The 16175-nt window shown below is 33.9% G+C and overlaps 2 protein-coding genes and 1 long non-coding RNA gene across 7 annotated transcripts in view; 1 reads left to right on the forward strand and 2 right to left on the reverse strand.

Annotated features, from left to right (window-relative positions):
* Nucleotides 1-8051, reverse strand: part of sand (potassium two pore domain channel sandman) — a 40302-nt gene extending 32251 nt beyond the window's left edge. For 2 of the 5 annotated variants that reach the window (XM_089733916.1, XM_089733912.1), the window contains exon 1: nucleotides 7859-8051. The gene's annotated coding sequence lies outside the window, so the exon portion shown is untranslated. Of the gene's footprint in view, nucleotides 1-4717; nucleotides 5111-7858 lie in introns of those variants that run through there. The other 3 variants (XM_089733914.1, XM_089733911.1, XM_089733913.1) reach the window with 2 other exon arrangements.
* A 207-nt stretch (nucleotides 8052-8258) lies between these two features.
* On the forward strand, nucleotides 8259-11333 carry RpLP2 (ribosomal protein LP2). The gene is made up of 5 exons (XM_028170987.2): nucleotides 8259-8396; nucleotides 8785-8957; nucleotides 9961-10056; nucleotides 10512-10592; nucleotides 11244-11333. The coding sequence occupies exons 2-4, from the start codon at nucleotides 8786-8788 to the stop codon at nucleotides 10580-10582; spliced, it is 339 nt and encodes a 112-aa protein (XP_028026788.2). The 5' UTR covers nucleotides 8259-8396; nucleotide 8785; the 3' UTR covers nucleotides 10583-10592; nucleotides 11244-11333.
* A 710-nt stretch (nucleotides 11334-12043) lies between these two features.
* On the reverse strand, nucleotides 12044-14475 carry LOC149501350 (uncharacterized). The gene is made up of 3 exons (XR_016324355.1): nucleotides 14227-14475; nucleotides 13651-13771; nucleotides 12044-13559 (listed from the first exon to the last, which is right to left on the reverse strand). It is a non-coding gene; the product is annotated as an uncharacterized LOC149501350 (long non-coding RNA).
* Nucleotides 14476-16175: the final 1700 nt, after the last annotated feature.

Below are 16175 nucleotides of genomic sequence, written 5' to 3' on the forward strand. Positions count from 1 at the left end.
ATTATTTTATATTACGATAACAAGAAACACGTGGGTGTAAAGTTTCAAACGTATATAAGGTTTGTGAAATTCAAACAAAATTGCATGTTATTGTGGAAGTTTCGATCTAGTGCATCTGCAAAAGAAGCGCCTCAGACTAGTCAAATAAATAAGAAAAAAAACCACAATAAAATCAGCTATTATTAACATAATTTTAATGCTAAAAGAGAACGGTGAATCGCATCAACAAGCGTTTTTTTTTTTTTAGAATTTTTGAGACAAAACATCTCTTTCCTATCTAATTCTTATTATTAACTCTAACTTTAAAATCAATTTTACGATATCAAACTTCAAATACACTTCTATTACCGAACACAATATAATAAGCTTCAATCCCGATTGGTGTTTGCCAACAGTCCGTTTGATGGCCCAACGTTGTATCCATAGTAACAGTGACGTGTGCATACGTAGACATTATCGTAAGTTTAGATTTATGCGGCGGACATCAAGGCTCCGTACCGAATTTATTATTGTGGACGTAAAAACGGTACCGGCGCATACAGCGGTGTAGGGCCGCCGCAGAATCGTCACTGGTTTTACGATTCTATCATCAAAAGCTGATCGTTGTTTTGCTATTCGTAAACTTCGCTTAGACATTGATATTCCACAACGGCAAGGGTTGTCAACGCGTTGATGGAAACGGAAGGTGAATATTTTTTTTCTTTTGTGCGCGGACGAGCCCACATCCTGCCTTGTGTTATGTGATTACCAGAACCACTTTGAAACATAAGTTATAAGTGTCTAAGTTTTATAGTACAATGGCTGCTCCACCTTCAAATCGAAGCGCACTAGTGCTTCACGGCAGAAATAGGCAGGGCGATGATATCTACCCGTGCGGACTCACAACACGTCCCAGTCCCAGTAAGAAAAGAAATGTGTAACAGAAAAAATTAAACAGTCTCCATTTTCCGCCTGTCCCTACCTGTCTGCTTTCTCTATCTAATCTCTTCCTCTAAGATAAAAAATTAATTAAAATTCCGGATACATACTAATCTAAACTCTAATAAACATATTTGCAAAAGGACTTTCGGACGCACGTCAGAAATCTACCGGTAAACACGAATATTTAAGTAATATTTGCAACGGCATCCGATCACTCAGATGCGTCATTTAAGTACACTATATGAAGCCATAGTCAGGGTACTTTATCTAATTCTATTCATAGGCTCGAATTACAACGGCATATAACAGATATTTAGAGTTCCCTGGTCGCAGTGACCGGTTCTTGATGACCTACGTAACTTCCACTTTCTTTTTAATGATCGAAGCATTACTGGTGGCCCGGAGGCCTTTCCAGTTTCACCAGGACAGGTGGGCGAGCAAACGCTCAGCCAGGAGGGGTGGGATTAGCTAACAGCTGTCCGAGCGCCTCCGATAGAGACCTAACGTCTCGAGAGCAGCTGCTTCGCGAATGAATCTACTACCGGATCGGAATTCCGACCCGCCGAGAAGATCCGGCGAGAAACTCAGTGGGCTGATTCATGGGTTAGGTTGCACGTCGAACTCTTTGGAGAGTGCGACGAGTACTGTTACCGGAGTCCCAGAACCTGCACCTAGTGTTAGAGCTAAAAACGTCTAATGTAAGAGTTATTGGATCTGATGTATCCGTAAGGACGTGTCTAGGGCGTCGACGGTGATTGGCTCCTGCGTGATCAGGATACTCCTACTACTTTCCCCCTAATTCAACTTCTTTTCCCTTAATTATTAACTGGTAGACTAAGAGGCTATTTCAGTTACGCCCGGACGGGTAAGTGAGCTCAGGGACTCAACCTGAGATAATTTGCTAACACTAGCTCTAACAAGAGCTTCACAGTATCTACCCACTGAAAAGATCCGGCGAGAAACTCAGTGGGCTGCGTCTATGTTCAACTTTGAGTAACGGTGGCAAGCATCATCGGGTCCGTATTCGAAAATGATTAATGTAAACATTTGGCCAAGAAAAAATAATATCTTTAAAAATATCAGGGATGTGTCGTGTTAATCCGAATCAACTGATAATAAACCATCGTAAATGCCAAGACCACATCCGATGTGCATGTATCGTTAAATTATGATCTCCATCGATTTTTTTTTCGTAGTTTTTTTTTTAATAAACTATTTTCAAGCCTGTTACATCCGGTAGTATAAAAATATAATGTAAATTTATGTTACTGGCGGCAAATATTACTGGTGGTAGGACCTCTTGTGAGTCCGCGCGGGTAGGTACCACCACCCTGCCCATTTCTGCCGTGAAGCAGTAATGCGTTTCGGCTTGAAGGGTGGGGCAGCCGTTGTAACTATACTGAGACCTTAGGACTTATACCTCAAGATGGGTGGCGCATTTGCATTGTAGATGTCTATGGGCTCCAGTAACCACTTAACACCAGGTGGGCGGTGAGCTCGTCCACCCAACTAAGCAATAAAAAAAATAAAAAAAAACATGATGTATTACCAAGTACCTATATACATATTTTCGAAGATTGGTGATAAAACTTTTTACCCATTGAGACAATAAAATAGAGTTTACACAATTAAGTTACTTATGACGACGCCTGTAACTGAATGTAAATATTGTACTTTTTGACGAAGCATGTTGCTGATAACTCCACTTCTGTAATCTGACGAAGCATGTTGCGGATAATAACATGTACCTACTTTTAGGTTAGGAATATTATGTTCTTTTTTTTTTAAATAATTTAAATAAATTAATGTTTTCATAAAATAGAGTTTAGATGTGTTACAGTGAAAAATTAACGACAAAAGAACACTCCGAAAGTTAAACTCCTTAATAAGTTTATTTACTTGACTTCACCCGTGTTTATCCGTATACATTATTCCGTGTTCCACCGCCGCTCAAGACTTTGAATGTTAACAATTCGACAAACATTTCCAAATTCTAATTGCATCTAATGAAAATGTGCTGTGTTTAGTTTTATTCGAAATCGGGCAGGAATTTTACAACCCGCCTTTGATTTACCTACTACGATGTGCAATGTATCTGATTCATAGTTTTATTCATATTTTTTATTCATAATTTGTACGCTACCATGCGTAAGAGGTGTGCATCTCTGGTAAGCAGAGTGAGGGCCAGCTCCAACAGTATCCTGAGCATGATCGCAAGCAGGCTGGACTGTGTATACATGGGTCGCTGTGGTGCCATCTCCCATGGGATGTTACCACAGTAATTCATTGTGATGTAAATATAACTACTAACATAGGTCTAAGTCTTATTAACAATTTATATGAGTCATGGTTACTTGCAATAAAAACATTATTATTATTATTATAGTCCTCAGAAGCTTCGGGTTAGAAAGTAAATATTCAAGTCAAAACCAAAACTGATGAACCTTTTTGTGATTTTACATTTCTTAAAATCCATATTATTATGTTTTTTTTTAATGCTTAGATGTGTGAATGAGTCCGTAGCCCACCCGTTGTAACGTTGTTACAGTGTGCTTAGTTCGAGATTTTTAACGTTCTCGATAGCGTAAAAGTTAACTCGAATTTGTATGCAGTTGGAACAGCGCCCCTAGCGGCAGACGTAGGCAAACGTTCCAACTCCATACAAATTCGAGTTAACTTTTACGCTATCGAGAACGTTAACTCGCACTAAGCATACAGGAGGCTGTAGACTCATCCAGCCGAAGCTTCAGCTGTATAACGGTTGTCACACCTTTCAACCTGAAGGCAAGACAGTTTCGTGCCAGAAAACAATAATTAGAATACGCCTTACGACAAGTACATTTGAGTTGATAATCGCAGTACGTATTGTACCTACTCAGAGAACGCTGTCGCCCAGCCCATTCTCGGACGAACCTTTAGTCGTCTTTCAAGATAAACCAGGAAAAGAAAGGAACTGGTCTTACATCCAGTAAAGCCACACTTAAACATGGCGCCTGAGACAGCATAAATATTCCTGTATGAGTATTCCTTTTTTAACTATAAGGATATATATTTTTTAAGAGATTTTATGACCTGGTAACTAACACCTTTAGGTCGTCTTATTTTAATTTATATTCTTATTTTTATGAAAAATGATAATATGGAGTTAAATGAAACGAAGATGATTAATTTGAGACATTAATCAACTGGGATGAAATGATCTAAAATTAAATGAGATGAGATGATATGGGATGAAATATAATAAAAACTGAGATTTTTTCAGTGGACTTTTTGGAGGATCCCGAGAAGTTACGTCCAGCGACTCTGTTTCATTTTCCGACATTTGTGCACTTTCACAGATATTAAACAGTTAATAAGCCACCGTTATTACATATTTAAACCTGAAGAAACACTAAATAGACAAAATAAAACAAATCACAAAACTTCACTCCTCGCGTTCTCGCCAAAAAGTCATAAGGATATCTATTATAAAAATCTACCCTTAAATGGGAGAATAGAGACTGAAGTTTTATGTAAGAAAAACGTAAAATTTACATCGCGTTCAATCAATTTCATTGTGGAATTGTTAAGCGATCTAACACTCCGAGACGACGTGTTTACAAGGCACGCTTAAAGCAGTATAATTTTTAATTTTTTTTTAAGTTGTGAACTATGTACACTAAATCTTTTTTGGTGAAACACAATTGAAATATCCATAAAACTTATAAACATTATATAGTGATGTTATTATACGGCTTAAATAATTTGATTTCTTAAATTATTTTAGCTTATCGATGTTATAAATGCAGGTAAATACATACCTTATTAAATTAGATTTCAATCAATTTTTTTTTCGTGTTCAGAGATATATTGATTGTAGTGTGACCCGTACGTTGAGTGAAAATCTTTAACAATATTAAAATAACGAACATGAAATTTCTAAAACAAATATAAAAATTTAAGTGGTTAACTTTTTCACAAAAATTAAAAATAAAACTTCTTGATTATCTCACAAATCCACATTAACATCACAAATAAAACAAGATTCGCTTGATTTTTTTTACAAACACTAATTTGAATTTCGAACGTATATTATGACGCCACTTTATTTTTCAAGTTTTTTTTTTCGTGCCACTTTATGTATGTAGTATACTTTTTTAAAACTCGAGCACTGAAATTGACAAGCTCACGCGCCGACTAACCAATAAGATGAAGGCACCATTTCCAGTTTAGACGTGAACAAAGATTATTTGACATAGAATGCACGTTTTATCCACTGTACATTCGAATTCTCAAGAACTACACATTTTCAATTTACTTCCACAACTTAGCTAATGCCCACGTTTGATATAAATAGTGTATTTTAACCTACATTAATGTTATATGTATTTTTTGTGAAATTATAATAAAAAAGTAATCTAGATTTTAATTTTAATTTCATTTTCGACCTACTAAATTTTTATGTATTAATCTTTGATTTGCACGGTCTATTAATAGTTGCGCATGCGACGTCGGCTGGTTGCGTATCAGTTTTGGGTTTTTATTGTAAGGCGCGAGCGCGATGTATTTCTGGAACTAATTCAAGGAACATTATACAAGAACAGTGATATGAGTGTTATGGGAGGCATAGCTGCTATATGATGACCAGCCTGTACGTCATTTTGTCGTTTGCCTACTTAGCAAATTAAAATAATTTTCGATTGGGTAAAAATCAAGCTATGTCTCTAAAATCAAGCCTCTAAAATATCAAGAAGTTTATAATGTTAAGAAATACAGTACATATATAAATCATATTTTTCGAATTGTAATAATAAAAAATATACTAGGTATCCGATATAATAGGTTAAGGAAAAAGTTTCTTCGCATTTTAAAAAAAATCACAAAATTTTTTAATATACTTTAATTACATATTTTAACTAAAGTATGAAGGTACCATTTTGTTCGATAACTTTTTGCCATCTTGTAGGTAGGGACATGATCCCATGGCTATAGAAGTTTTGGGGCTTCTGATCAAAATACCGCGACAATTGGTTTTGATGGCAGTCCTCTCGTGATGTTAGCCTGACACTGCCTAAATAATTCTGAAGAGACCGAAACAGGTGGAAATGTGAAGGTGCAAGGTCAGGACTATACGGCGGATGCATTAAAACCTCCCAGCCAAGCTCTCTTAATTTTTGCTGAGTGGCTAAAGATGTGTGAGGTCTAGCGTTATCATGATAAAAAACCACACCCGTTCTGTTGATTAATTCCAGCCGCTTTCTCTCAACTTCTTCCTTTAATCTCATCAGTTGTAATCTCGCAGTAGAGTTCAGAATCGATGGTCCTGCCTGGTGGTAACAGCTCACAATGAATAATGCCCTTCCAATCCCACCACACACACAGCATCAGCTTGTTGCGAGTTAACCCGGGCTTCGCCACAGTCTGTGAGGCCTGACCGGCCTTTGACCACAACCTTTTTCGCACGTTCTTGTCGTACGTGATCCACTTTTCGTCACCAGCTATCAGCTTTTTCAAAAATGGTTCGGTTTCATTACGTCGTAATAAAGATTCACAAATGAGTATACTGTCCATTAGGTTTCTTTAAGTGAGCTCGTGAGGTACCCCAATAACGAGGTTTTTTGTGCACCCAGTTTTTTTCAAATGCGCCAAAGCTGTTTTGTGGTCAATTCTCAATTTTTCAGCTACATCATAACTACTGATATGCCGATCTTGCTCCACTTTTTAAAAAATGGCATCCATTTTATCCGTAGGTAATAGGGCGACCAGAGTGACGTGCATCTTTGACATCAAAGTTTCGGGACTGAAAGCGCTCTAAACCAAAGTGCTACTCTCACAGACACTGCACTAGGTCCATAAGCATGGCAAATTTTTTTCGCGGCTTGCGTTGCATTATTACCTTTTTTGAAATAAAATTTTAAAATGTATCGAAATTCTTCATTACATTCACTCATCTTGACAGTACGAAAAATAAATATAAATCACACATTTTCCTAATTTGATTTTGTAATTATCCTCTTTAAAATTTAATCTTTTAATGATAGCAAAACCAGCCAGATACAATTAATATAGCCAAAGAGATTTTATTACAAGTTCATACATACTACAATGCGAAAAGTCTTTTTTCCCAACCTATTAATACGATTTCTTGAATTTTTCACATAAATTTTGAGGTTATATGAAAAAGTGTAATCACAAAAGTTTTAGGTCTCTTTATTATTTGCAACTTTGTCATTTAATTTTGTTCCATAGGAATTGTAGTTTTTCCGGAAATCGAGATAAACCGTTTTTACCCTTAAAACTCACCCCCCCCCCCTTCTCGACCTCAGATCACCCGTAAATTATTTTTCCTTTCATTTTTGTTATATTCTCGTCTTTTTATAACGAGTTTCATCCTACTGCAATCATTTTCACTTTTTAGCATTATCAAAGGCTTCACCCTGGCCTAACAAAATATTTTCATATAGCGGCACCTTTTGGTAAACTGAGAAACTATTTGTAAAACGTTACATTTTGCAATAACATAATATTCTATTAGAGCCGTTGAGTGTCGATTTTACTAAAATTGGTATGGCCAGTAATATTAAAGAAATCAGTGCTTTAAAAATGAACACAAAAGATATAGTACTTTTTTGAATTTGTTCTCATTTAAATTTGTAATAATAGTGAGTATTCAACATCTGTAAACAGATCTGGTTTCGTATGACTGTCAGATAAAATAAATGTTGACTGGATTGGATGTATGCAATATGTGCCCTTTGCTTGTACATGGGTAAAAGAATAAAAAAAATATGTTTTGAGAAATGACAGCTGACGAACTAGGAATGCTGATTCTTTCCAAAAACGATTGATCTTTAAATCGATTTGAACCGATTCACATTAAAATTATGCTTGAGACGGGTGAAGAATTTATTCGAACAGTTTGAACTTTTATTTACCAGGAAAACATTAAATTACTTACACACGAGTCAATAACTCACATCACACAAGAGTTAATTTATCAGGGCGCAAATATTTAAATTTCAGTTAACGTAACACATAACAATTTAACAAACAAACAAGCTTTTTGGTTTCTTATTGAATTATGAAATAATTTTAAAATTAGTTGAACGCCTTCAGAGAGTTAGAAAAAGAATTATTTCTCATCCTTAATAAAAACTTAATAATGGCTACACGACTAATAGGAATCCAGCACTTTCCTTCGTATTATATTCATATATACAAGTAGAAGTATATAGAAGATATATACATAAGAAAAAGTATTACTCCATTCTAATCTCAATTATAAACTGTTTCAAATAAAATCACTGTTTTTTTGTTGTAAAGATCGATTTAAGAATCGATTGTTTTGAAAATCAGGTCCAAATCGCTACGCTGTCATAGACAACGTAACTCTCAAATGAAACCTTGTGGACCGTTCTTTCTTTCTTGTTGACGTTTGTTCAAGACGAACGTTATTCTTTCGGCATTACACGTTTCGTGTCAATTAGGACTTAAAAGTAAGTTTGAATAGCAAAATACTGTTTTTATTTCAACGAAATTAATATGAGCGGTGTGCGTTTCCTGATTATCGTATGAATTCTGTGATCTTGATAGTGATTTAAAAAGATTGAAAACGCGGGCTTTGCTGTTTAGTTTTGTTGAGGTTATGTTGTGTATGAATGTAAAGGTAAAACTAACTTACGGTTATCGTGCATACTCCAATCCATCAAACGAAGATAAACATAGTTTTGCACCCTAAGTTAATTTATTTATTAGTAATATCGTACATAGTCAAAGACGACAAACTACCCATTAACTTCTTAGGCTCTAACGATGTCCAACAAAAATACAACTACAAATCTTATTTTCTAAGCAATAATATGTTTAAAATCTATTGTGTTGTAGAATGCGTTACGTGGCCGCGTATTTACTGGCTGTGCTGGGTGGCAAGACCACGCCAGCTGCCGCTGACGTTGAGAAGATCCTCAGCTCCGTCGGTATCGAAGCTGACGCTGAGAAGCTTAAGAAAGTAATCACTGAGCTCAACGGCAAGGATGTTGAACAACTTATTGCGGCCGGTAAGTCAAATATATAATTTACTACTTTTTTTTTTAAACCTATGCTGTTAGCCTTGAGAGGCCGTTTCAGCTTCGCCCTAACATGTGTAAATGAGCTCACGGGGCTCAAACCGGAGTATCGCTAACACTGACCCTAGCAAGAGCAGTGCTTCGCAGAATGTACCACCGGAATACTAACTGTAATAGTTGTTACTTGCACCTTAGCCCGCGTGGTCACAGTAAAGAAAATGTAAGTGTAGCTACTCGTGGGAATAATATAATAATATATTATGTTTATTTGGGATAAAAAAAGAACATATTTAACTCCTGACCCAATACTGTCAAAAACAATCCAGTTAATCTGATGCTTTCGTTTTGACTTCAAATAAGGACAAACAAGCACACATTCACATTTAATTTTGGTACGGATTTAAAGAGTTTCAATGTAATTTTTATTCCTGTAGTGTAATTTTTAATTTTTTAAGTTTAATAGTTATTAAAAGCACTCTACCTACCTTGAATATTTTAGCCATTAAAGTTAGAAACAGAAAATAGTCCGCAGAACTAAGAGTTTTCTTAATTTAATCAATGATTTATGAAAATATATAATAGCACCTTGATTTCAAGAGGTGGGTGTAATGATTTCATATCTATCTGTTAGTTCTGGTGGTTACTAGATAGGGTTATTGCCACCCATCTGTTAAAAGAACTGAAAATTAAAACTACAAAAAAATATCAAAAGAAAGGACAATGATAAGCACTGAATTTTCTAAATCATGTACATTAATTACATCTAATCCACGATCTTTCTAATTCAGTACTAGTGACCTAGTACCTACACCTATTGTAATTGTAACTTAATTGTGGTTGTAATATGATTATATTGATTATAATGATGAAATAATAATAATAACACCATCTTTCGTCTGAATGACTTTGATGCTATCTACTATTCTGATATTCCTTTTTTATAACTCTAAAGAGGTTGATTGTTGTGCATATCTGATGTTGTTTATGTGCTTAGGACGTGAGAAGCTGTCGTCAATGCCAGTAGGAGGCGGAGCACCTGCAGCGGCTGCTGCAGCTGCCCCAGCTGCTGCTGCTGCTGAGGAGAAGAAAGGTAATTTCAAAATCAAGATAAACAATGTAACATCGTTAATGACAGGACTATTTCAATACTGAAACTGTGTAGATAATTTCTGTAATTATGTACTATTTCACCTATTTTGGTGGAGAATCAGTTGCATATTCTGATTAAAATAGCTGGAATATAATTTGTGACTGACGATGTTCATAACCAAATGTGGTCTTTAGACCACAGTAACTACTACAGGTCTATGACACCTATGAGTAATTTTAAACTATTTTATTTAGCTTCAAATGTAATAAAAGGTTATATGAAGTCTCAACGTCAATTTTATTAGCAATAGAAAATTCGTTGTGATGAATTTCAAATCAACACCATCTTTCGACTGATCAAACAGTGCTGCATTCTTATTATCTGATGTTTTGAAAACAATAGTAAATTATACCAATTTTGAATTCTCTGTCTAATCCTTCGACTTTGAATTACAGAGGACAAGAAAGAGGAGAAGAAAGAAGACTCTGAATCTGACGATGACATGGGCTTCGGTCTCTTTGACTAAACTTTACAAAGTGAGTATATAAGTTACTTTTATACATTTATACAAATATTAGATGATATTTTTATATATGAATGATTGATGGTTCATGTTCTTACTGCACTTTGTGGATTCTTTTTCCAATTGAGCTTCATATTGGGACTTTATGAAATGGTAGACCTCTCAAAAAATTAGTATTCATTCAGACAAAGCAATAGTTACGGCAAACGCAAGTTTTTTTAAATATCCATAAACAAATAATTTAATTTGAAAATCATGTTGTACAAGAAGCTCAGTAACTTTGAGCTGTTGGTCTACCAAGTGAACCTGCTCAATGTATGATCACCTGTGTGCTTCTATAACGTTAGGGTTAATTAGTTGGTAAGGTGGTTGTGTGGTTTATATCTTTAAATAAGGAGTCAACATTATGATTTGAACGTCTTGAAAAACTACAAAAAAAGCGGCTTTTTAATAGATAACAATTTTGAACTTTATTGGAATACATGATTTGAGAATTAAGTGATTCAACACCTGAAAGTTATTCAAAAGATAGGATATTGATTATTTATTAAGTCAGGTCTTTCAGTCCCATAACTTAGATGACGCCTTTCACTCATCTATGCAATTAAGAATTAAACAAAATGACAAATGTCATTCATTAACTTTGCGTATTTTTTGTTTGCAGAGTACGCGGCGCTGGTCGCTATTCCAGTTTACGTTTTAAGAGTAACATGATGGCGAGTGTGTTTCTATGAAATATATTTGGCTACAAAAAGTTATTTTATTTACCTTTTATTAATGTTAAAATTTCCTAAATATACTGGGTGTGAGAAGACCGAAAAGGAAGACAGACGATAGTACTAATGACACTGATGATGGGACAGAAAAAGAATTCCATTGCTGGGTTTTTTTATTAAGGTACTTTTTATGAAACTATCGCTTCATTTAGCTGTACTAACATGATGGAGCGTATATAATGGTAATAAAAGTTTTATAAATATGATTTTTAATCAGGATCGATATCTATCTTCGTTTTCGGAAGCGATCTCCTGACACCCAGTATACATATTGATACCTACACCAAAGGCATCTCCAGGTAATGTAGCGCGGTCTAGTAAGTTCGAGGCCTTAAATTAATGGATTCATCAGAAATACCGAAGCCGGTGTCCTAACCATAGATTATACACTTAATATATTAGAGATAGATGCGCAACTCTCGTTTTTATTTTTGCTTTAGTTAAAGCCCGGTCCAGCAGGCGTCGCTACGGTCGATTATTAGTCTCCCTACCCCCCACCAGGTGGCTTTTTTAGTAATTTTAATATTTTTAATAACTCTCTTTATGAAAAAATCTTATCGTTTAGAATCGCTGGAATTCCCGGTAGTACTTATGAGATATTAAGGAATGTTTGATTGTGTTCAGCATTCTAATCGATAAGATCTTTTCATACAGAGAGAAAACAGTTTTTTAAAATAAAAAGCTGTAATTCTCTGTAAGCTATTTAATTTCCCTATATTACAAACAATTTTCGGTTAAAAGATTGTATGAACGTACAATTGTATAAAACTTCGAATAACAATAACTCCTCTAGATTAATCCTACTAGCGTACTTATTAACATTAAATCGAAAGTTATCTAAAAGTTAATTAAGTCTAGATAATCAAATCATTCAATGTCAATTAAGTCATTTGTGCGAAATATAAACATGTCAGCTTTCCATTATAAACATAGTAGACAATTTGAATTAAATTTAATAAATTTGTTTCTTAATGATAGCAGTTCTTGCTTAAAGTTGATCGTGACAGATCATGACCTTGTATGAAAATATTACATCTATAAACACTACCTATGCTTCATCATACAATAATTGTCATTTAAACTAGCATTGTAGAGATAATACACACACTAAAGTGAATACTAAATTATTCTTAGCTTTCTTATAAACATTTAGAAATTTAAGAAACGATTAACCCACAATCATGTTCATAACATGTGACATTTTGTTCTGCACAAACGTTTTGTTACATGATTTGAAAAACAAAAAAAACAAAAAATGTTTAAAAAATGTAATGATGATTTAAAGTACTGTTAAATATTGATAGTTTGTACTTAATGACACTTATAGTAATCTTAGACATGATTACAATAGTTATACTTTAATTCTTTAACTAAATTATTTCTATTCTGACGTTTCTGATGCTTTAGCTTTGGTAATACTAGATGAAACAAACATCAGATTGAAAGAAAATCATCTTAAAGTTAATTACATTCATTACAAACCATTAGTTTGCATTTTGTTACAAAAGAAACTGATGTTCGTTACATGCAAATGAATTATAAACATACACATGCAAACATAAAATGTAAATTTATCTTTTAATCCAAATTAAATGTACATTAATATTACATCTAAATAATAGAAAGGGTCTCGAAAATTTTTATTGCACTCAACAGCAGACGAGCACACAACCCGGCTCATGATAAGTGGTCACCAGTGCTTATAAACTTCAGCAGTGTCATAGGGGTTGCTGTCTATCACTTAAGTTTTAATAAATTATTAATACACTCAGTCACAAGCATATTGATTTCACATAATGAAAATGTAAGAAACATAATCATGTTTGGGCATTTTCATTTATATCTGCTCATACAGAAAACACAAGTTAGCAAATATATTCCACAGTTAATCTAAATAATTGCAAATAATGCTTTTGAAGATCGTTGACTTTTGATCATTAATTAAAATCATCTTCTCGTAGAATTTACAAAAGCTCATTTACAAAAATTTATATCAGTATTTTCATATATTACTAACTTACTAATTACAACTATTCAAACGTAATAGTATAACTATAAGAACTAAACAACCTATTTTAAAACAAAATTGGCATCAATTTAGTTCTTATGAACTATTTCATCTATTAATTTATAAATTATAAACATATTTCAAAAAAATTAAGATCCCTTGTGAGTTCACATTCCTTGCTGAATCAGTTTCTCTTCTGAAACGGAGAAACAAAGTATCTTAAGTATGTAACAAATATTGAAAAAATACGACCATGAAAAATTTAGTGTTAATGTAATCATACTTACAAATTAATATATTACATAACACGTTCTGGTTCAAATATAGTGCATCAATCTTTTCATGTTTCAGACATTTTAGTGCTCCTTATAATTTTTCCATAAAATTTTGTCATTATCAAACCTTTGTCTACAAAAATAAAAACATTATTTTATATTGGGTAGAAGGATGAACGTGGTCACAGGCCACTTGATGTAACTTGGTTATCAAACACCAGGAAACAAAATGTGAATGCCATCATCTAACTTTGGATGTGAGATCAATTGTGCTGTATTTTATTTAAACAGGAAAGCATGACTGATTGATCATTCCAAAAAACTAGTTCGGGCCCACTTGACAATAAGCATATAATACGCTGAGTTGCAAAACATAAATACTTCCACCCACTCGAGACAATTTTATTATCTGAGTTGTGTGTGTGATAGTACGAGACTTAACACCGACTGTTTTAATCAAACTTAACATATATGATAGCTAGGCAGCAGAAATAGGAAGGACCATTAGTTGGTGCTAATTCATTTAATTATATTATGAATAATAATTCTGTTAGCAAATAATATACCGGGAAAATAGTGTAAACTCACCGTTATCAAGGCATCCGAAATAGCATTTCATTTTCGATCTTCGAGGCATGCTGATTTTTAATAATAAACTTTCTGTAAGAAACGAAAATAGTTACACAGGCTTACGAAACGCTAACGAAGAAAAAAGTATTGGAACCAAGTTATGTCTAAAGAGAATTCAAAACAGAGTTTCTCAATGTCTAATCGTCTAATATTCTCATAAAGCTAAAAGATGCTCTAAATTAATACTACAACGTAAAATAACTCACACCAAGACAAAAAAAAAACGATTTAAAAAATTAAATCGTTACGACATTTTGAAAACTTTTTTTTTTTTTTGAGATTGTTTTACGGCCCTGGAATTTTGAAAACTTCAAAGCAGTGTTTCCACTTAAGTTTTTTTTAACACATTTTACCCTAGTTTCTTTTGAATTTATCCCTAAAATTTCCTAGACAACTTTCATAAATCCTTTATATAGAAAGCATAAATAAAATACAGAAAATAAACCACAGCATATTATTTAATGTAGGTATATATAATATAAACGCCCCCAGAAGATCATAGATCTATAGGATTAGAATTTTCAAGGAAGTCGACGCATTTCTTTTATATTCTTTTGCTGCACGCAACCTAACACTGTTCGGTTCTAAAATTGAGCAATTGTTTGCTGGCAAAGTTGGGAACTTTCTATGAAGCAAGCCGTTCAGGGTTTCATTAGAAAGCCTGTTTCTTTTGTCAGTTTTTACATTTGAGAACACTGAATAATCTTTCCACCTCAGTCTTTGAAGAAGGAACTGCTAGCAAAAGTGAAATGACAATCACAAGGTTTTCGTAAATGAAATTACCATGATAATCTTTCATGGTACATGAAGTACCTGTATATTACAATACAAGTAAGTTCTGGTGACATCAACGAAAATAGGTAAATAAAAGTTTGGCGGATTATACTTATTGGGATTCTGGGGAATCCCTAAGAAAAAAGCAGTGGCTTAATCTATGATTTACTTTACTAGAGGGTTACTGTTGAATCAAACCTTCTTAATAGTTTTTATACACAACTCTGTTTTATTCTTTTACTTGTCAACTCGACTTAATGTCATTCTCTCTCCATAAAATAAAATGTTCATTGTTTTACTTTAAAAACCGTTTATTTTAAAATTCACAACAGTTACTAGTATAGGCTTTGCTTTTTATATTTTTTAAATTGTCTTTATCATCCAAAATATCAGCTATTTTTCCCTAAAAAAGGGAGAATTCCCTAAAAATGGAAGCACTGCTTCAAAGTATGCTAACCTTTTTTATTGAGTCAGAACTCGTATCTGCCATCTAGTGAGTTTATTAGTTCATTAAGGCCAAAACGTTTCAAAAATGACCTCGCCGGTTCCTAAAGATGACGCTAGTTGTATGTTATTTTCCTTTGTATGGGAGTTGCACCCCCCTGGTCCTAACGTTGAGTCTACACCGTGCATCCTAGGTAAAGGGGCCGTCCACACAGACCGGCGCTCGGAGAGGAGAGATTTTTATCACGTTGGAAACGGACTTTTAAGTAATTGTAGTAAAGTTTATTTTAGCATGTCCAATTTTTTTGTCTAAAGAATTCTTGAACGCGCTGCGTGTGAAATAATAAGAGCCCACCGGCTCGAAAGCGACCTGTAATCGTGCGAACGCACCATATACCACCATATTTAAAGGTTGAATAAAGACTCATGGTTCTCTGGTAGTCGAAATTCGACTATAATGAATTGAAATTATAAGTTTGTAAACTACATATTATGATTCTATTGTCAAAGATTAATATACTTCTATAATCACAGATTTCGCCCAGACAAATATTAATAAAGATAATTTGACCAGACTAAACAATACACAAATAGTATTCATGCGTGGGTGTTAAATACATGGTATTTTTTATTATTGATTTAATGTATTTTTCATAATTTAAAAAAAATATTAACATTCTGCACTCCTC

This window comes from Bombyx mandarina, chromosome 16, assembly GCF_030267445.1.
Source record: "Bombyx mandarina strain Sakado chromosome 16, ASM3026744v2".
NCBI lineage: Eukaryota > Metazoa > Arthropoda > Insecta > Lepidoptera > Bombycidae > Bombyx > Bombyx mandarina.

Bases quoted from the DNA above. Each gene is read 5' to 3' on its own strand.
- RpLP2 (XM_028170987.2), top strand. From the start codon at position 8,786: ATGCGTTACGTGGCCGCGTATTTACTGGCTGTGCTGGGTGGCAAGACC. The intron at 8,958-9,960 runs GTAAGTCAAATA...TTATGTGCTTAG, and splicing joins TGAACAACTTATTGCGGCCG to GACGTGAGAAGCTGTCGTCA. The intron at 10,057-10,511 runs GTAATTTCAAAA...TTTGAATTACAG, and splicing joins TGCTGCTGAGGAGAAGAAAG to AGGACAAGAAAGAGGAGAAG.